General features: G+C 40.0%; 1 protein-coding gene across 1 annotated transcript; it reads right to left on the bottom strand.

Annotated features, from left to right (window-relative positions):
- Window positions 1-11,873: 11,873 nt before the first annotated feature.
- LOC129435267 (uncharacterized) lies at window positions 11,874-20,893 on the bottom strand. The gene is made up of 14 exons (XM_055193671.2): window positions 20,527-20,893; window positions 19,396-19,545; window positions 19,223-19,309; window positions 19,020-19,136; window positions 18,744-18,860; window positions 18,567-18,647; window positions 18,276-18,437; window positions 17,582-18,150; window positions 17,134-17,461; window positions 15,428-16,232; window positions 15,112-15,321; window positions 14,718-15,007; window positions 13,238-14,113; window positions 11,874-13,138 (listed from the first exon to the last, which is right to left on the bottom strand). The coding sequence occupies exons 2-14, from the start codon at window positions 19,543-19,545 to the stop codon at window positions 12,062-12,064; spliced, it is 4,869 nt and encodes a 1,622-aa protein (XP_055049646.2). The 5' UTR covers window positions 20,527-20,893; the 3' UTR covers window positions 11,874-12,061.
- Between the last annotated feature and the right edge of the window lie 1,319 nt (window positions 20,894-22,212).

Genomic DNA, 22,212 nt, shown 5'->3' with positions numbered 1-22,212 from the left:
GCCCTAGCCAGGATTTGAACCCATGATCTCCAGGTTTCATGCCTGTCACCTATCTGGTTGAGCTACAGGGGAGACCTACATACAGACAGCTCCTTAAGCTAGATTGCTGTAGTGACAATGTGTATGTTCAAGTTTGGGGAGATTTTTCTCAAGAACAGAATATTTTTTTAATCCCCTGTAGGTAGTCAAACCTGTTCGAACATTTGACTCTACATGACAGAAATTTGTCAACCATTTTAATTGCTGCCCTACGCTGGATTTGAACCCGCAACCTCTGGATTTCATGCCCATCACGCATTTGGTTGAGCTACTGGGAAGGCATAGATTACCCCATCAAATATTCTCCATAGAAGTTTAGTTGATTAAATGGTTTAAAAGTTATTCCTGTTGACAAATGTATTACTTTTGAACAAAGATAAATATCAAAATTCTGTTTGGTCATTTCTATGTGGCTCGGTCCAAAGATAATCTGAGCCAAATTGTGTAACAATTAAACAAACACTGCAAAAGTAGTAGCAAAAAAACTGAATACTGTACTTTTCAAAATGGCCGCTACTGCATTTTTGAACTGGTGATGATGCTTGGCCACCAAATTGCAAGCCGTGCAGAACATGGAAAACAGACTGGTTGAGAATAATAGGTGAGAATAAACTCAAAACAAATATTAATAGAAAAACATCACACATGAATCAGACGGGATTTGAACCCTTAAACTCTGAGTTTTGATGCATGCGATTTAATAGACTGCGCTACACAGGCAGTGTAGCTAGCCAAGGTTTTCAGAGCTGCAAGCATTCAAATGGAGGAAGGAAGGTGCAGACATGACATTGCAGAGCAGAAATAACAAAATTACAATTTATATGGGAATCAGATAGTTTAAGTGAGAAGAGTTAAAGTTTAAGTCAAGAAAAACATGTTGTATAGGAATGCACAACATGTTATAATGGAGTCATAATAATTTAATATGACGAAGAGACAATGTCACAGGGACAGTCAACTTTGGACAGGTATTTCTCGGGAATGGCAGAGAATATAAAAAATGTGTTTGGTCATTTCTGTGCGGATTGCTCCAAAGTTTATGTGAGCAGAGCCTGGCATAAAATAGACTTCATTTGCAAAAGTAGTAGCGAAAAAACTACTTCACATATGCTATGAAATAAGATATGAACAGAATGTTGAAAACTGACAAATGAGATATTGTTGCAATCGACATAAACCAGTGAATAAAAATTCACAAAGAAAATGAATATCAGACAAAGTTTTCAGAAGTTATGGGCTGTTTTATATAGTTTATGAACCCTAGGTGGCGCTGTCTTCAGATTTCCCAAGTACCTTCAGGACATCATACTGGATGCTTCCTACCGATTTTTGTGCCGATACATTATATAGAATAATAGTTATCCCAATTTAAAACAAAATTCAAAATAGTGGACAGGCGGTTTGGTCATTTCCGGCATAATATATATCGACAGATTGGTCATGAGCCAAGGAATCCATAGACACTAAGATCATAATTTTCTATCAAACATTTCAATAGTTATGGGCAAAAATGGCAATTTTTCATATCTCATGACCCATAGGTGGCGCTGTCCTCAAATTTGGCATGGTACCCCAGTTCATGGTCCTTATGAAGGGTACCAAGTTTCATTTCAATTGATCAAAGAATGACCGAGATAATGACTCAGAACAAATTTTGGGTTGACATCGATAAATGTACGCAATTATTACTTTTGAACAAAGATAAATATCAAAATTCTGTTTGGTCATTTCTATGTGGCTCGGTCCAAAGATAATCTGAGCCAAATTGTGTAACAATTCAACAAACACTGCAAAAGTAGTAGCAAAAAAACTAAATACTGTACTTTTCAAAATGGCCGCTACTGCATTTTTGAACTGGTGATGATGCTTGGCCACCAAATTGCAAGCCGTGCAGAACATGGAAAACAGACTGGTTGAGAATAATAGGTGAGAATAAACTCAAAACAAATATTAATAGAAAAACATAACACATGCATCAGATGGGATTCGAACCCTTAACCTCTGAGTTTTGATGCATGCGATTTAATAGACTGAGCTACACAGGCAGTGTAGCTAGCCAAGGTTTTCAGAGCTGCAAGCATTCAAATGGAGGAAGGAAGGTGCAGACATGACATTGCAGAGCAGAAATAACAAAATTACAATTTATATGAGAATCAGATAGTTTAAGTGAGAAGAGTTAAAGTTTAAGTCAAGAAAAACATGTTTGTATAGGAATGCACAACATGTTATAATACAGTCATAATAATTTAATATGACGAAGAGACAATGTCACAGGGACAGTCAACTTTGGACAGGTATTTCTCGGGAATGGCAGAGAATATAAAAAATGTGTTTGGTCATTTCTGTGCGGATTGCTCCAAAGTTTATGTGAGCAGAGCCTGGCATAAAAAAGACTTAATTTGCAAAAGTAGTAGCGAAAAAACTACTGCACATATGCTATGAAATAAGATATGAACAGAATGTTGAAAACTGACAAATGAGATATCGTTGCAATCGACATAAACCAGTGAATAAAAATTCACAAAGAAAATGAATATCAGACAAAGTTTTCAGAAGTTATGGGCTGTTTTATATAGTTTATGAACCCTAGGTGGCGCTGTCTTCAGATTTTCCAGGTACCTTCAGGACATCATACCGATGCTTCCTACCGATTTTTGTGCCGATACATTATATAGAATAATAGTTATCCCAATTTAAAACCAAATTCAAAATAGTGGACAGGCGGTTTGGTCATTTCCGACATAATATATATCGACAGATTGGTCATGAGCCAAGGAATCCATAGACACTAAGATCATAATTTTCTATCAAACATTTCAAGAGTTATGGGCAAAAATAGCCATTTTTCATATCTCATGACCCATAGGTGGCGCTGTCCTCAAATTTGGCATGGTACCCCAGTTCATGGTCCTTATGAAGGGTACCAAGTTTCATTTCAATTGATCAAAGAATGACCGAGATAATGACTCAGAACGAATTTTGGGTCGACATTGATAAATGTATGCAATTATTACTTTTGAACAAAGATAAAAATCAAAATTCTGTTCGGTCATTTCTCTGCGGCTCGGTCCAAAGATTCTCTGTGCCAAATTGCGTAACAATGCAATGAACGCTGCAAAAGTAGTAGCGAAAAAGCAAAATACTGTACTTTTCAAAATGGCCGCTACTGTAATGGGTGGAGTCTTAATGTAAGGTGGTCATTGTAAAGAGCGTGAGGAGAGGAATCAGATGTAGTAGGTAGAGTTTTTGTTGATCAAATGATTTTACAGTTATAACCATTTGAATATTGAATTTTTGAAGTGTTGGTGGCGCTATAGAGTTAATGCTAGAGACCCCATAGTTGGTCACATGACTATTTAGGACCACCACTACAAGTGTGACAAATTTGTTTCATTTTCCTATGTACGGTTCATAGGGCTGCCATAGACTCCCATTGGGGAAGAAGAAATATAATAATAATAATAATAATAAATATAGCTGCAAGCAGCGATTTGGGGCCAAGCAGCTTTAGCGAAATGAGCACCCAAAGCACAGCAAGCCACATAGAAGGTATCAATCACCCAATGCGCATTGAGCACCCAATCAAAAACACAAGGCCCAGCAAGTACCCAAAACGTAGCAATCACAGATCAGAACCACTGCAGTGCAGAGCAGCAATAGAAAACATGATGAAAATAGAACATATGTGAACTACAGACAGGTTGAGAAGAATAGGTGAAAAAGAACAAAACTTTAATGTAACAAATTAATTCTTGCCTCAGGCGGGTTTCGAACCCAAGAACTCAGAATCTCATTGCGTGTGACTAACCAGATACGCCACTCAGTTGACACAGTTCATGGGACAGCAGACAGAGCTGACAGAGATGCAAGCATTTACATATGCCAATCACCAAAGATCCAAAAATGATACCACAGATCAGAAATAACAGAAATACAATGTATATGAGAATCAAAAAGCTCAAATGAGATTGAAAACAAGAAGAACATTCCGTACAGTAATGCTATAAAATGTAATATACAGTAATTCACTAGGCCAAATAGACAACGTCACAGGCGCGGTCAATTTTGGAGCGGTATATCTAAGAAAGAGAACCAAATATCAAAAATCTGTTCGGTCATTTCTGTGCGGATTGCTCCAAACATTATACGAGCAGAACCTGGCATAAAATAAACAAAATTTCTAAAAGGAGTAGCGAAAAAATCATCTACCATATGCCTTACAATAACACATGAACAGAATGTTGGAAAATGACAAACGAGGTATCAATGCGATCGGCATACACCAGTGACTCCAATTTCACAAAGAAAATGTATATCAGACAAAGTATTCAGAAGTTATAAGCAGATCGATAAGAACTGTAATAGTTTACAACCCCTAGCTGTCTATGTACTCTGATTTACCATGTACCCTCTGGACATCATGCCGAAGCTCCCTACCGATTTTTGCGCCGATATATCCGATACTTCAAAAGTTATAGCAATTTATCACAAATTTCAAAATGGCGGACAGGCGGTTCGGTCAAAGCCGGCATAATACATATCGACAGATGCGGCATGAGACAAGGAATCCATAGATACCAAGATCATAATTTTCTGACAAACGATTCAGAAGTTATGCACAAAAATAGCCTTTTTTCATATCTCATGACCCATAGATGGCGCTGTCACCAAAATTGGCATGGACCCCCGGTTCATGGTCGACATGAAGTGTACCAAATTTCATTTCGATTTATCAAAGAATGACCGAGACACAGCTTCAGAACCAATTTTGCGTCAATCTCGTTAAATTTACGCATTTATTACTCTTGAAAAAAGACAAATATCAAAATTCTGTTTGGTCATTTCTATGCGGCTCACTCCAAAGATCACCTGTGCCAAATTTCATAACAATTGAACCAAATTTGAAGGAGGAGTAGCGAAAAAACGAAATACTGTACATTTCAAAATGGCCGCTACTGTAATGGGAGGAGTCTTACTGTAAAGTACTAAATTCAATAAGCGGGATGAGAGCAATCACGTGTACTAAGTAGAATTTTCATAGATCTAATGGATCACCAGTTATAATCATTTGAATATTGAATTTTTGAGCTGATGGTGGCGCTATAGAGTTACTGCTAGAGACCCCATTTTTGGCCACATGACTATTTATGACCACCACTACAACTTTGCCAAATTTCATCATTTTCCTACATACGGTTCATAGGGCTGCCATAGACTCCCATTGGGGAAGAAGATTAAGAAAAATAATAATAATAATAATAATACTAACGAAACCAATAGGTGCCATAGCACCATAGGTGCTTGGCCCCTAAATATAGCTGCAAGCAGCGATACGGGGCCAAGCACAATCAGCGCAATGAGCTCCCAAAGCACAGCAAGAAAGATACAACTTATCAATCACTCAGGGCGCATTGAGCACCCAAGGTGCATCAAGAACACAAGGCGCTGCAAAGAACCCAAAGCGTAGCAATGACAGAGCAGAACCACCGCAGTGCAGAGCAGCAACAGAAAACATGGCAATAATAGAACATATGTGAACTACAGACAGGTCGAGACAAATAGGTGGGAAAGAACAAAACTTTAATAGAACAAATTAAAAACTGCCTCAGGCAGGATTCGAACCCATGAACTCAGGATCTCAATGCATACGACTTAACAGATGCGCCACTCAGTAGACACAGCTCAAGGGGCAGCAGAAAAGAGCTTACATGCCATACAAAGAATTCAGAAGTTATAAGCAGTTCTATAAGAACTGTTATAGTTTATACCCCTAGGTGGCGCTGTTCTCTGATTTCCTCAGGACGTCATGCCGAAGCTCCCTACCGATTTTTGCGCCGATATATCCGATACTTCAAAAGTTATAGCAATTTATCACAGATTTCAAAATGGCGGACAGGCAGTTCGGTCAATCCCGGCATAATACATATCGGCAGATGCGGCATGAGCCAAGGAATCCGTAGACACCAAGATCATAATTTTCTGACAAACGATTCAGAAGTTATGCGCAAAAATAGCCTTTTTTCCTATCTCATGACCCATAGGTGGCGCTGTCACCAAATTTGGCATGGACCCCCATTTCATGGTCGACATGAAGCGTACCAAATTTCATCTCGATTGATCAAAGAATGACCGATATACAGCTTCAGAACCAATTTTGCGTCAATCTCGTTAAGTTCACGCATTAATTACTTTTGAATAAAGAAAAATATCAAAATTCTGTTCAGTCATTTCTATGCGGCTCACTCCAAAGATCACATGTGCCAAATCTCACAAGAATTGAACCAAATTTGAAAGAGGAGTAGCGAAAAAACGAAATACTGTACATTTCAAAATGGCCGATACTGTAATGGGAGGAGTCTTACTGTAAAGTATCAAATTCAATAAGCGGGATGAGAGCAATCATGTGTACTAAGTAGAATTTTCATAGATCGAATGGATCACGAGTTATAACCATTTGAACATTGAAATTTTGAGATGATGGTGGCGCTATAGAGTTACTGCTAGAGACCCCATTTTTGGCCAAATGACTATTTATGACCACCACTACAACAATGCCAAATTTCATCATTTTCCTATATACGGTTCATAGGGCTGCCATAGACTCCCATTGGGGAAGCGGAAAAATAATAATAATAATACTAACAGAAACAATAGGTGCCACAGCACCATAGGTGCTTGGCCCCTAATAATAATAAATATAGCTGTAGACAGCGATACGGGGCCAAGCAACAATGGTCCTGCAACACGCAACGAAGCTGAAAGGACATGCAATTGAAGAATGCAATGTAGCAGATATGTATGGGAACTATCAGCACACAGGACTCAGAGATGAGAATGAACATAATGAAAAAACAAAAATTTTGAAGTATAATATTTATTTGCATGCTGACCTAGAAAACAATTGAACCACCAAAGCATCATACATGTTACACATGAGACTTAAACCAAAAGAATGAATTGAAGTTTTTGACTCTAAAGTGAGAGACTTCAATTGCTGCCCTAGCCAGGATTTGAACCCAGGATCTCCAGGTGTCATGCCTGTCACTCATCTGGTTGAGCTACAGGGGAGACATACATACATACAGCTGCTTAAGCTAGATTGCTGAAGTGACAATGTGTATGTTCAAGTTTGGATAGATTTTTCTCAAGAATAGAATATTTTTTTAAATCTCCTATGGGTAGTCAAACCTGTTCGAACAGGTGACTCTACATGACACAAATTGTGTCAACCATTTTAATTGCTGCCCTACGCTGGATTTGAACCTGCAACCTCTGGATTTCATGCCCATCACGCATTTGGTTGAGCTACTAGGAAGGCATAGATTACCCCATCAAATATACTCTGTAGAAGTTTAGTTGATTAAATGGTTTAAAAGTTATTCCTGTTGACAAATGTATTACTTTTGAACAAAGATAAATATCAAAATTCTGTTTGGTCATTTCTATGTGGCTCGGTCCAAAGATTATCTGAGCCAAATTGTGTAACAATTCAACAAACACTGCAAAAGTAGTAGCAAAAAAACTGAAAACTGTACTTTTCAAAATGGCCGCTACTGCATTTTTGAACTGGCGATGATGCTTGGCCACCAAATTACTGCAAGCCGTGCAGAACATGGAAAACAGACTGGTTGAGAATAATAGGTGAGAATAAACTCAAAACAAATATTAATAGAAAAACATAACACATGCATCAGACAGGATTCGAACCCTTAACCTCTGAGTTTTGATGCATGCGATTTAATAGACTGAGCTACACAGGCAGTGCAGCTAGCCAAGGTTTTCAGAGCTGCAAGCATTCAAATGGAGGAAGGAAGGTGCAGACATGACATTGCAGAGCAGAAATAACAAAATTACAATTTATATGAGAATCAGATAGTTTAAGTGAGAAGAGTTAAAGTTTAAGTCAAGAAAAACATGTTGTATAGGAATGCACAACATGTTATAATGCAGTCATAATAATTTAATATGACGAAGAGACAATGTCACAGGGACAGTCAACTTTGGACAGGTATTTCTCGGGAATGGCAGAGAATATCAAAAATGTGTTTGGTCATTTCTGTGCGGATTGCTCCAAAGTTTATGTGAGCAGAGCCTGGCATAAAATAGACTTAATTTGCAAAAGTAGTAGCGAAAAAACTACTTCACATATGCTATGAAATAAGATATGAACAGAATGTTGAAAACTGACAAATGATATATCGTTGCAATTGACATAAACCAGTGAATAAAAATTCACAAAGAAAATGAATATCAGACCAAGTTTTCAGAAGTTATGGGCTGTTTTATATAGTTTATGAACCCTATGTGGCGCTGTCTTCAGATTTCCCAGGTACCTTCAGGACATCATACCGATGCTTCCTACCGATTTTTGTGCCGATACATTATACAGAATAATAGTTATCCCAATTTAAAACAAAATTCAAAATAGTGGACAGGCGGTTTGGTCATTTCCGGCATAATATATATCGACAGATTGGTCATGAGCCAAGGACTCCATAGACACTAAGATCATAATTTTCTATCAAACATTTCAATAGTTATGGGCAAAAATAGCCATTTTTCGTGTCTCCTGACCCATAGGTGGCGCTGTCCTCAAATTTGGCATGGTACCCCAGTTCATGGTCCTTATGAAGGGTACCAAGTTTCATTTCAATTGATCAAAGAATGACCAAGATAATGACTCAGAACAAATTTTGGGTCGACATCGATAAATGTACGCAATTATTACTTTTGAACAAAGATAAAAATCAAAATTCTGTTCGGTCATTTCTATGTAGCTCGGTCCAAAGATAATCTGAGCCAAATTGTGTAACAATTCAACAAACACTGCAAAAGTAGTAGCAAAAAAACTGAATGCTGTACTTTTCAAAATGGCCGCTACTGCATTTTTGAACTGGTGATGATGCTTGGCCACGAAATTGCAAGCCGTGCAGAACATGGAAAACAGACTGGTTGAGAATAATAGGTGAGAATAAACTCAAAACAAATATTAATAGAAAAACATAACACATGTATCAGACGGGATTCGAACCCTTACCCGCCGAGTTTTGATGCAAGTGATTTAATAGACTGAGCTACACAGGCAGTGTGGCTAGCCAAGGTTTTCAGAGCTGCAAGCATTCAAATGGAGCAAGGAAGGTGCAGACATGACATTGCAGAGCAGAAATAACAAAATTACAATTTATATGAGAATCAGAGAGTTTAAGTGAGAAGAGTTAAAGTTTAAGTCAAGAAAAACATGTTGTATAGGAATGCACAACATGTTATAATACAGTCATAATAATTTAATATGACGAAGAGACAATGTCACAGGGACAGTCAACTTTGGACAGGTATTTCTCGGGAATGGCAGAGAATATCAAAAATGTGTTTGGTCATTTCTGTGCGGATTGCTCCAAAGTTTATGTGAGCAGAGCCTGGCATAAAATAGACTTAATTTGCAAAAGTAGTAGCGAAAAAACTACTTCACATATGCTATGAAATAAGATATGAACAGAATGTTGATAACTGACAAATGAGATATCGTTGCAATCGACATAAACCAGTGAATAAAAATTCACAAAGAAAATGAATATCAGACAAAGTTTTCAGAAGTTATGGGCTGTTTTATATAGTTTATGAACCCTAGGTGGCGCTGTCTTCAGATTTCCCAGGTACCTTCAGGACATCATACCGATGCATCCTACCGATTTTTGTGCCGATACATTATATAGAATAATAGTTATCACAATTTAAAACAAAATTCAAAATAGTGGACAGGCGGTTTGGTCATTTCCGGCATAATATATATCGACAGATTGGTCATGAGCCAAGGAATCCATAGACACCAAGATCATAATTTTCTATCAAACATTTCAATAGTTATGGGCAAAAATAGCCATTTTTCATATCTCATGACCCATAGGTGGCGCTGTCCTCAAATTTGGCATGGTACCCCAGTTCATGGTCCTTATGAAGGGTACCAAGTTTCATTTCAATTGATCAAAGAATGACCGAGATAATGACTCAGAACGAATTTTGGGTCGACATCGATAAAAGTACACATTTATTACTTTTGAACAAAGACAAAAATAAAAATTCTGTTCGGTCATTTCTCTGCGGCTCAGTTCAAAGATTATCTGTGCCAAATTGCGTAACAATGCAATGAACGCTGCAAAAGTAGTAGCGAAAAAATAAAATACTGTACTTTTCAAAATGGCCGCTACTGTAATGGGTGGAGTCTTAATGTAAGGTGGTCATTGTAATGAGCGTGAGGAGAGGAATCAGATGTACTAGGTAGAGTTTTTGTTGATCAAATGATTCTACAGTTATAACCATTTGAATATTGAATTTTTGAAGTGTTGGTGGCGCTATAGAGTTAATGCTAGAGACCCCATAGTTGGTCACATGACTATTTAGGACCACCACTACTAGTGTGCCAAATTTGTTTCATTTTCCTATGTACGGTTCATAGGGCTGCCATAGACTCCCATTGGGGAAGAAGAAATATAATAATAATAATAAGAAGAAAACCATCAAACGCAATAGTGGCCTGCCGCCCTGCGGGCTTGGCCCCTAATAATAAATATAGCTGTAGACAGCGATACGGGGCCAAGCAACAATGGTCCTGCAACACGCAACGAAGCTGAAAGGACATGCAATTGAAGAATGCAATGTAGCAGATATGTATGGGAACTATCAGCACACAGGACTCAGAGATGAGAATGAACATAATGAAAAAATAAAAATTTTGAAGTATAATATTTATTTGCATGCTGAAAGAAGGACCGATTAGTCCAATGCTGACCTAGAAAACAATTGAACCACCAAAGCATCATACATGTTACACATGAGACTTAAACCAAAAGAGCACAAACGAAATAAAACCTGTAAAAATAATAAAGTAAAATACAAATAATGAATTGAAGCTTTTGACTCTTAAGTAAGAGACTTCAATTGCTGCCCTAGCCAGGATTTGAACCCATGATCTCCAGGTTTCATGCCTGTCACCTATCTGGTTGAGCTACAGGGGAGACCTACATACAGACAGCTCCTTAAGCTAGATTGCTGTAGTGACAATGTGTATGTTCAAGTTTGGGGAGATTTTTCTCAAGAACAGAATATTTTTTTAATCCCCTGTAGGTAGTCAAACCTGTTCGAACATTTGACTCTACATGACAGAAATTTGTCAACCATTTTAATTGCTGCCCTACGCTGGATTTGAACCCGCAACCTCTGGATTTCATGCCCATCACGCATTTGGTTGAGCTAAAGCTGGGGAACAATAGTCTGGAGGGAGGGGGGGAGAAGGAGAAAAGAAGGGGAAGAAGGGGGGAAGAAAAATGAGAAAATCGCCGGTTCGATCCCCGACTGGAACATGCAAAGCATACATGAATTAATGCAAACTATTTCAATTGCTATGAATCAAATATAGTTTAAAAACGGATACAAATAGAATTGGTAAGAATGCTTTGTTTGCTTAACAGTAATAAAAATAAGAATATGATACTACTACTTCTCCTGCTTATAATAATAATAATAAACCTTTATATCTAAGAAATGTTTCTGACAATCACTTCTCCCACCCTGTGGACATGTCTGCTATACAAATCTGTCCCTTTTTCTTGTAATTTTAATGGTTTGTTGCAATAACAATAATAAAAATTTGATACTACTACTGCTTATAATAATAATAAACCTTTATATCAAAGACACACCCTGTGGATCTGTCTGGAATACGATCATGTCCCTTTCTTGTAATTTTAATCTCTGTGTGAGTTTGTATAATAGTTTTCCAGATAGGTATGATAGAAGAAAGCCAAAGGATACTGTTGTAGAAATAAAGTTCTTTTTATTTTTATAACAAACACCTTCTCTCTCACATAAACACAACTTTATCAAAAAAGCTTTAAGCTTATTTATATGGGTTAAATGATCAAATGTGAAAAGCAAATGAACAAATTAGCTTTTCAGAGGGTGAACAAATGACCCTAACAGAGGTGTACGCAAGCAAGCACACACACATAGCATTTAAATGAACAAATTATTGTTTTTTATCTGCCCTCTTCTTCTTCATCTCCTCCCTCCATTGGTCAAGTGGCATAACAGCAGTCAGGGGACAGTAAATGTGGCCATAATACTGGCTGTGGCCAGTATCTTTGTTCCGGGGCTGGTGGCACAGACTGCACTTGTTTTTGTCCACAGTGCGGACGTAGGGCCTCCGAGCAGGTGGTGGGGAGGGAATGGGGCCAGCTGGAGCAATCTGCCGGATGACAGGAACTGGACATAAAAACACAAACGGGGCAAATGCAGGACTGGGGTTGGGAACAACAGGTAATGGAGCAGAATCAGCAGGGAACAACTGCCTTGGTCGGAAAACCTTTGGAGGAGGGGGGTGCGGGGCTGGAACTGCAGACTTTCGCTTGTCCACTGCCTTTCCCACTGTGCTTGCTGGCAGGTGGTAGCGGTGTTGGGGGCCAAGCTGTGGGGGGGCTGTAGTGGGGCGAGTCTGTCCAGGCGGGAGAGGCCTAGCAGCAATAGGAATGGGGGCTGGCAAGTTCACACCCTGAAGCAGGATGGCACATTCTTGCCTCTTTAGCCGCTTCTTGTGCCATTGATTTAAAGTTGTTTGATTCACCTGAAACAATTGCAGGGTGGTATTCTCCATCACAGTCCCATTGCCCAGGACCAGCTGCCGGATCTTGCTGTAGTCCCTCAGAATTAGAGTCCATCTTGTTACAGCATGATTTCCTATTTTTTTGGGGCTCCTGTGAATATCACAGAGTTTAACAAAGATAGACTCTACCAGGCGGCAACAGTCTGGCCACTGGGCAGGGGATCCTGTTGACCCAAGGACGCAACGGGTCATGCTATCCACACCAGGTGTGAATTCAGGCTTGGTTTTTGAGCACCTGAAGCGTCCTGTTGTAAGATTCACCTGGTGCCGGGCAGCATACGCCACTCTCTGCTGGTCATATGGAAGCAGGCTTTGCCATAGGGCAATGATGGTACTGGCCTGCTGGTGGCTCAGAGTTTGACCAGATTCCATCCTAAGCCCCACCAAGTAGCTTGCAAGGTTGTCCACTCTATCTATCCCTGGTACACTGCGTTCATCCACAGCCTGGTAAAATATAAGAGTGAATCAATGTTAAAAAGATACAATATCACAGGCAGAACAACAGCACAACTAGCACAATGTACTTGTCACAAAAATTCTTACCAGTGGTTTCTCAGGGACTGGTTGCACTGCTGGGGGAGCAGTGGCTACAGAGACAGTGAGGGTGGTCGGGAGAGGAAGGACGGAGGCGTACGTGGTTGTGGCGGATGGAGCAGAGGTGGCGTAGGTCATCATGGCAGATGGACCAGACGTGATGTAGGTGGTCGTGAAGGATGGACCAGAGGTGGTGTAGGTGGTCGTGGAGGATGGACCAGAGGCGGCATAGGTGCTTGTGGAGGATGGCGAAGAGGTGGCGTAGGTCATTATGTCGGATAGACCAAACGTGGCGTAGGTGGTCAAGGAGGATGGACCAGAGGTGGTGTAGGTGGTCGTGGAGGATAGACCAAAGGTGGCGTAGGTGCTTGTGGAGGATGGCACAGAGGTGGCGTAGGTCATAATGTCGGATGGACCAGACGTGGCGTAGGTGGTCATGGAGGATGGACCATAGGTGGTGTAGGTGGTCGTGGAGGATGGATCAGAGGCGGCGTAGGTGCTTGTGAAAGATGGCGCAGAGGTGGGGTAGGCCATTATGGCGGATGGACCAGACGTGGCATAGGTGGTCATGGAGGATGGACCAGAGGTGGTCGTGGAGGATGCACCAGAGGTGGTGTAGGTGGTTGTGGAGGATGGCGCAGAGGTGATGTAGGTGGTCGTGGAGGATGGACCAGAGGTGGTGTAGGTGGTCGTGGAGGATGGCTCAGAGGTGGTGTAGGTGGTCGTGGAGGATGGACCAGAGGTGGTGTAGGTGGTTGTGGAGGATGGCGCAGAGGTGGTGTAGGTCATCATGGCGGATGGACCAGACGTGGCATAGGTGGTCATGGACGATGGCCCAGAGGTGGTGTAGGTGGTCGTGGAGGATGGACCAGAGGCGGCGTAAAACTGAAAAAAGGGGAAAAACATGTTTATGGAATTTAATCTATCTTGTTTACTTTGCTTTTTATGAATCTATTTACTCTTTAGATTGAATTAATGGTATTTTGTTTGTTTCTATTTTTCATTTTATTGCGCTATACAAATAAAGTTAAAGGGATAGTTCACTTTAAAATGAAAATTCTGTCATCATTTACTCATCCTCATGTTGTTCTAAACACAAAAGAAGATATTTTGATAAATGATGGTAAACACACAGAAGTAAGTGACCATAGACTTCCATAGTAGGAAAAAAATATTTTGGAAGTATTGTGATAAATGACTAAGAAAATATTTTGATAAATGATGGTAAGCACACGGTTGACGGTACCCATTACATACCATCCTTTTTTTATTCCTAATATGGAAGTCTATGGTCGCTTACTGCTGTGTGGTTACTATCATTTCTCAAAATATCTTCTTTTGTGTTCATTAGAAAAAATAAATTCATACAGGTTAAGAACAACATGAGGATGAGTAAATGATGACAGAATTTTCGTTTTAAAGTGAACTATTCCTTTAATAGTGCTATACAAATAATACTACTTGAACTGTTATTATTAAGAATAGTTACCAGTTGTTGATTAGGTGCTGCTGTATTGGTGTTAGCAGACCCAGTCTGGGCAGAGGCAGGAGTGCTGGCAACGCTGATCGTGGCGGGTGATGAGCCAGAGGACAGGTCCAGCGCCTCAATAGTGGGATCCAGGTTGAGGTCCAAACTGATATCTCCGAAGCCCTCATCCTCCAACTCCTCCTCTGTGCCCACATCCTCCAACATCTGATCTGTCACCTCAGAGTCAGGATCCAAATCCTGTAAGGCCTGCCCTGTTTGACGGTACAGGTAATCTATACCTATGAGTTCACCTGGGACAGACAGGAGAACACAGTTAGAAGGAAAAAAATATATATATATATAAATATTATATATTTTTATGCAATATAAAAAGCAATTTAAAGTTGAAACTCACCAGTATAGACAGATGGTGGCTGAAAAGATGGTGCAAGCTCTCTTCCAAGTACCTTAACACTTTGGGTGTTGACACAGTGCATCAGGTCCCCGGAGTAGCTTAACATGGATGGAGGTTTGCCTGCCAGAGATGCCATTTTACGGTCTTGATTCCATCTGTTCAGGCCTTCCAGGAGGTACAGCTGGAAATTCAAGCTGTTGGCACTTGTTCCTTTAGACAAGATCAATAACTTTACATTACTTTTTTGTGCTATGCTATTGAAAGCCATTCATTGTGTCACCCTTAATATTTCTGATGAATAATGATTTATACTGACCTGGAATGAACCTGTTCAGATGGAGATGAAAGGACTCCAGTGATGTGGAGCCCCTTGCACATCTGTAATTTGGCAGCACAATACCATTTTTGGTGGTGGTGCCGGTCTGTGTGTAGAGCAGCACACCTGGTTCGTCCTGAATGCACTTTACGTGCTTCTTCTGGAGTTGCCAGATGTTCTGCATCCTCTGCTGGTCCAAAAGAGGGACACCAAGAAGGTCTCGACCCTTTACCCCCATCAGCTCACTGAGGAGGTGCTCAATCATCAAGATGGTCTGCTTCTCTCCTCTTGTCCGCCTTCGGCAGTGCAGGGCCAATTCCTCCTTGGTGATCCGTTGATCCACCATATTGTCCGTGATGTTAGGGATACCTTCATGTCTCAGCTGCTCCCTCTTGGCCTGCCTCAGCAGAGACACATCCCCACTGTCCCATTCAAAAATACAGGAAGACATGCGTGCCATTAAAATGGGGTAAAGAGGATGTGCATCCTTAGTGCACCCAGCTGCCAGTCGCCGCATGAAGTGGTAGATGTCCAGCTTCACCACCAAGTCTGGCCACCCACCAAATCGCTGCTTGAGCTTGGTCTGCCCAGTGCCCTCCCGACAGCAATCGCAGTCCACATAAAGGAGCTGAGGCGGAGCCACACCTGCATCAGTGTACCTCCGGATGAGGTCAGCTGCCATTCGGTCCAGGGCTGGACCCTCCTGAGCTGTCAGAACACTAATGAGGATTTGGCCCACCTCATTGCTGACAGATGTTAGCCACAATGCTGTCCCCTTTGCAAACCCCGACAGCTTCTTTGTGATCTGTAATTACACAGAAAAGACAGTGAGTGATGCTTTATTCACTCACTCTCAATTATTTATACAGTTATGCAAAAATATTGTGAAATATAAGTAAATAAAGTGCAGAAATTTTATAAATAGATTTTATTTCCTTATTTCAAATGTATTGAAAACATTACACATTCAATTCCAAATCAAAATATTAACAAAATGTACAAGTCTGTCTTGTTCTTTTAAAGGGAAGCAAAGAAAATGAATATTAAGCTGTTCAAAAAAATAGAAGTGTCAACACTTATAAACTGAAGAAATTTCTTAAGATTAAACTTCACTTTAAGCTAATGAATTACAAATATTTAGTTGCATAACCACTGTTGTTGATAACTGCTGCACATCTGTGTCAAAATAACCAATACTGCCTTTACTGTGTACTGTTGCTTGAATTCAGTACACGGGGGACCCCTGAGGTTCTGTCAATAACCACTAGACCCTAAAATAACAATTTTACTCTCATCAGGCCACAAAATGTTACACTATTTTTCTTTGGGCCAGGGCTGATGTGATTCTGCAGATGTCTTTATTTTAACACTGATATTTTACAAGAGCTTATTGCAAACTTTGCATCATAACTTTGCTGCATTTCTTTATACGCATTACGCAAGGATGGAATGGTCTATTTTACTTCAAAATTCAGCAGCAGATGTATTGTATAACAATGGGTGAAACATTTGCGGGAACAAAATAATTTCCAATGCAGAAATATTACTACGAATAACGAATAACAGTGGTTTATCAGGTTACTGATGTTGCACTGCTATTTTTTTGTACATAATATTTTATGGAACATTACTTACGTATTTTAGGTCAGTGCTACTACTAATGGTGTATTTGCAATTCTTTTTATTGAAATGTAAAAAGTAGTTACCTTTTTGGTGGAGTCCATCTTCAGGATGCATCCATATGTGGACGTTATGCTGGCTTTAATGTGGTCAATCCTGCACAAGATATCTCGCCCATAAACAGCCAGCATCCACCTGTGGGAGGGGATAGTTTCAGGCTCAGGTGGCTCCTGAAATCTCACAGGGAGCAGGCTTGGCTGGGAGGTGAAGTCTGAGCAGGCACCAAGGTATCGGCAAAGACGCTTTAGCCACTCTTCGCTGTGGTTCTCCCGCAGCTGCCTCACTAAGCGAGAAGGGCTGTTGCCCAGGGCCCTCTCCCTGAGGAACCTTATGACCCACATGTCACAGGCATACCTGAATGAAACAAAGTGAAAGAGAGACAGAAAGACACAAACATTAAAACCAGCTCATCTCAATTGTGTTTTAAATGACAAAACAGTTGTTACACAAGCTAAATAATCTCAGTATACTCACTTTCGAGTTAGGATCAGCCTAAATTCCAGTCTGTGAGCTGAGTCCAGCTGGTCCAAGATGGCCTTGTTGGTGGAAATGAAGGCCGCTTTGCACCCACTGCACCAGAGAGTCTCTGTGATCATAAGATAAAAGCGGTCCACATCCAGAACCTGGCGGGCTCTCTTGTGTGCCCCATAGCCTGTGAGCTGTCTCCCACACACAGGACAGGACAGCCTGACCTTCCAGAGGTGGTATGGCATCCAGAGTAGAAGCCTGTGTGTAAAGAAACGCTCTGGAGCGGGGCCTTGGTGATAGATCAGAGCTGGCTCTGGTGGATCATACCACAGCTTCAGGTCGGTACGAAGCCGATGTTGCTTCCACAAAGCTGCTGAAATCCACTTCTGATCCTGTAGTGGTATGGTTTTCATCAACTTTGTGGGAAGCCATCCAGACTCTGAACCTGGAGCGGTCACCCTATCCTCGGCAGAGGATCCAGCCACAAATGGAGCAGCAGAGGAAACACAGGTGGAGCTGATCACAGGGGTGAGAGGAGCAGAGGACGTCCCAGAAGAGGCCGCGGCTGATACTTCCTATTGTAATAAAAAAAAGACAAACACATAGACATGATTACAAGCCACTTATGAGGAATGTAGCATATTTATGTGATCCAATAATTTTAGTGTGAAGAAAACGATTAAATTAAAGAGTTTCTCACAACACTGGAAGCAGCTCCTGGACCACAGGAAGAAGAGGTTGCTTCAGACACAGAAGAAGGAGGAAGAGACAGGGGGGAGACGGTCTGAATATACAGCCTGGGACTGCGAGCAGGAGATGGTGTCCTAGGTGCAGGGCTGGGCAATGCAGAAGTGCTAACAGGCTGCAAGATTAAGAGATGGCAGTTTACAATTTTGAATGAAATAATCTATCATTATCAGGTATTGCAGTAACGATGATTAGATAAACTCTGCATATCTTTATGGAATGAAATGTCTTTTTTTTACTATACCTTGGTTGCATGCGTCCTTGCAACACCTAGATTTGGCTTTAAAGCTGCACCATGGACACCACCAAACCGCGGCTTTGTAAACTGACGAAAGAAATTAGTAACATTATGTGAAGCATACACAGTGATAAAATGCTATAAAATATGATAACATAAATATCTGCAAAGGCATGCATTTACCGATGCCAAAGTTAAAGTAGGCTTTAAAGGTGCCTTTCCAGATGTTGTTTCTGACTGCCCTGGTGTTACAGGTGGTGACGTGGATGGTGTGGATGACACAGGGGCCAAACTGGAAGGCTACAGTTTCAGAGAAAAGGAAATCAAATTCAAAAACAAACAAAACACAGCGGCTTTGTAAACTGACAAAAAGAAATTAGTAACATTATGTGAAGCATACACAGTGATAAAATGCTATAACATATGATAACATAAATATCTGCAAAGGCATGCATTTACCGATGCCAAAGTTAAAGTAGGCTTTAAAGGTGCCTTTCCAGATGTTGTTTCTGACTGCCCTCGTGTTACAGGTTGTGACGTGGATGGTGTGGATGACACAGGGGCCAAACTGGAAGGCTACAGTTTCACAGAAAAGGAAATTAAATTCAAAAATAAACAAAACACCATCAACACATCACAGTTTTATGAAACACTTCTTATACCTTTTTTGTATGGAAACCACAGTCACATGTCTGTGTCCCCCCAAACAGAGACATTTGCCCCCTGTGTTGCAGTGGACACTTCTCAATCTGTAACATATGACAGTGAATCATAACTACCTCTTCCCTCTAAATATGACATTCTTTCTTGTGTTTATATACATGTCCAACTTTACCTTTTGATACAGGTCATGCCATTTCTTCTGCCGTGGTGCCGGTCTGTTTCCCGCCTCAGAAGGCCAGACCCCCTGTGTGGCAAATCTGCGCAGGCGGGCCATCCATTCACCCTCACTCATAGCCCTGTGCTTCTTGTGCTTGGAAGCCATCTTCCAATAAAAGATAGCGTGTGGCAAAATACAAAGTTTATGACTATTCAATAGAACTGAGTAGTTAATCAATTTCATACATTTTTTTTCAAATAGCATATATTTAATCTCAGTTTTTTATTACAAGGTTATAGTTTGATATTTGGGAGGAAGGGATAATGTGGTGGTGTGTGGGTAAAATATGCCATAACTCAAAAAATCCTGATTATTGCATACCATTTCAATTACATAGGCTTAACCTTATGAAAATTAACCATGGTTCAACTACAGTTAAAACCATGGTAACCACAAAATAACCATGGTTTTGACAATCGTGGTTTTCCAAAACCATAGTTAAACCATGGTTAGTGTAATAAAACCATGGTTTTGCTGATTGTAATAAATACACCAAAAAAACATGATTACTACACTTTCACCACAATAAAACCATGGTTATTTTCACACCCCTTACGAAAATTAACCATGCTTTTACTACAGCTAAAACCAAGAAGCCATGGTTACTGTAGTAAAACCATGGTAACCACAAATAACCATGGTTTTCACAATTATGGTTTTCCAAAACCATGGTTTTGCTGATAGTAATCAATACACACAAAAGTAAACATGGTTACTACACTTTTACCACAATAAAACCTAACGTTAGGTTCATTTTCATAAGGAACAATTAGCCTAACTTACATAATGTTTACTATCGATTAGCCCAGTAAACAAGCCTCATATTACGTTATAAAACGTCAGCTATTTTTAGACAACTTAATGTACGCATATCAACGTAATAACGTGAATTATGCACGATAGTAATTATATCGATATAAACATGTAAAACTGTAAAAGTAATGAAACTGGCCGCTACTTGATCTCTAAGTTACATAAATAAGACGTTTATCTGTGTAACTTACACGTAAAACGTTAGCTAATTAGCCAATTAACTAAATATAACACACAAAAAAACTAAATATAACACCATTATTGGCTTCTTACCTCTAGTTGGAAACGTGAAATTCAAAGTAAATCCGGGACAACTTTCTTTCTAAACTGCTGGAAACCGCTGGCGATGCTCCGCCAGGTAGATGGAAACGATGCAGTGATTGGTTGTCAGCAAAGGCAAGGAGACGACGATTTCGGAAATTGACTTTATTGATTGGCTGAACTGTGAGGTAAAGATACACATACTGATACGTGATTGATGCATATACGTATAAAAAAGTTGAAAATGGATGATAGTGACTGGCTGTCAACAGAGGCAATGATGGGATTAGGCTTTATTGATTGGCTGTGACAAAGTTGGAAAGATGCTAACAGTGATATGTGATTGGATGGCAATAGACAGTCTCTCGTTCTCCCGGCACCGCTACTGGGAAGGCATAGATTACCCCATCAAATATTCTCCATAGAAGTTTAGTTGATTAAATGGTTTAAAAGTTATTCCTGTTGACAAATGTATTACTTTTGAACAAAGATAAATATCAAAATTCTGTTTGGTCATTTCTATGTGGCTCGGTCCAAAGATAATCTGAGCCAAATTGTGTAACAATTAAACAAACACTGCAAAAGTAGTAGCAAAAAAACTGAATACTGTACTTTTCAAAATGGCCGCTACTGCATTTTTGAACTGGTGATGATGCTTGGCCACCAAATTGCAAGCCGTGCAGAACATGGAAAACAGACTGGTTGAGAATAATAGGTGAGAATAAACTCAAAACAAATATTAATAGAAAAACATAACACATGCATCAGACGGGATTTGAACCCTTAAACTCTGAGTTTTGATGCATGCGATTTAATAGACTGCGCTACACAGGCAGTGTAGCTAGCCAAGGTTTTCAGAGCTGCAAGCATTCAAATGGAGGAAGGAAGGTGCAGACATGACATTGCAGAGCAGAAATAACAAAATTACAATTTATATGGGAATCAGATAGTTTAAGTGAGAAGAGTTAAAGTTTAAGTCAAGAAAAACATGTTGTATAGGAATGCACAACATGTTATAATGGAGTCATAATAATTTAATATGACGAAGAGACAATGTCACAGGGACAGTCAACTTTGGACAGGTATTTCTCGGGAATGGCAGAGAATATAAAAAATGTGTTTGGTCATTTCTGTGCGGATTGCTCCAAAGTTTATGTGAGCAGAGCCTGGCATAAAATAGACTTCATTTGCAAAAGTAGTAGCGAAAAAACTACTTCACATATGCTATGAAATAAGATATGAACAGAATGTTGAAAACTGACAAATGAGATATTGTTGCAATCGACATAAACCAGTGAATAAAAATTCACAAAGAAAATGAATATCAGACAAAGTTTTCAGAAGTTATGGGCTGTTTTATATAGTTTATGAACCCTAGGTGGCGCTGTCTTCAGATTTCCCAAGTACCTTCAGGACATCATACTGGATGCTTCCTACCGATTTTTGTGCCGATACATTATATAGAATAATAGTTATCCCAATTTAAAACAAAATTCAAAATAGTGGACAGGCGGTTTGGTCATTTCCGGCATAATATATATCGACAGATTGGTCATGAGCCAAGGAATCCATAGACACTAAGATCATAATTTTCTATCAAACATTTCAATAGTTATGGGCAAAAATGGCAATTTTTCATATCTCATGACCCATAGGTGGCGCTGTCCTCAAATTTGGCATGGTACCCCAGTTCATGGT

Source organism: Misgurnus anguillicaudatus, chromosome 10 (genome assembly GCF_027580225.2).
Source record: "Misgurnus anguillicaudatus chromosome 10, ASM2758022v2, whole genome shotgun sequence".
Lineage (NCBI taxonomy): Eukaryota > Metazoa > Chordata > Actinopteri > Cypriniformes > Cobitidae > Misgurnus > Misgurnus anguillicaudatus.
This window is presented reverse-complemented; position numbering and strand designations above follow the sequence as displayed.

Bases quoted from the DNA above. Each gene is read 5' to 3' on its own strand.
- LOC129435267 (XM_055193671.2), bottom strand. From the start codon at position 19,545: ATGGCTTCCAAGCACAAGAAGCACAGGGCTATGAGTGAGGGTGAATGG. The intron at 19,137-19,222 runs GTATAAGAAGTG...GTGAAACTGTAG, and splicing joins GTGGTTTCCATACAAAAAAG to CCTTCCAGTTTGGCCCCTGT. The intron at 18,438-18,566 runs GTATAGTAAAAA...TTAATCTTGCAG, and splicing joins CAAGGACGCATGCAACCAAG to CCTGTTAGCACTTCTGCATT.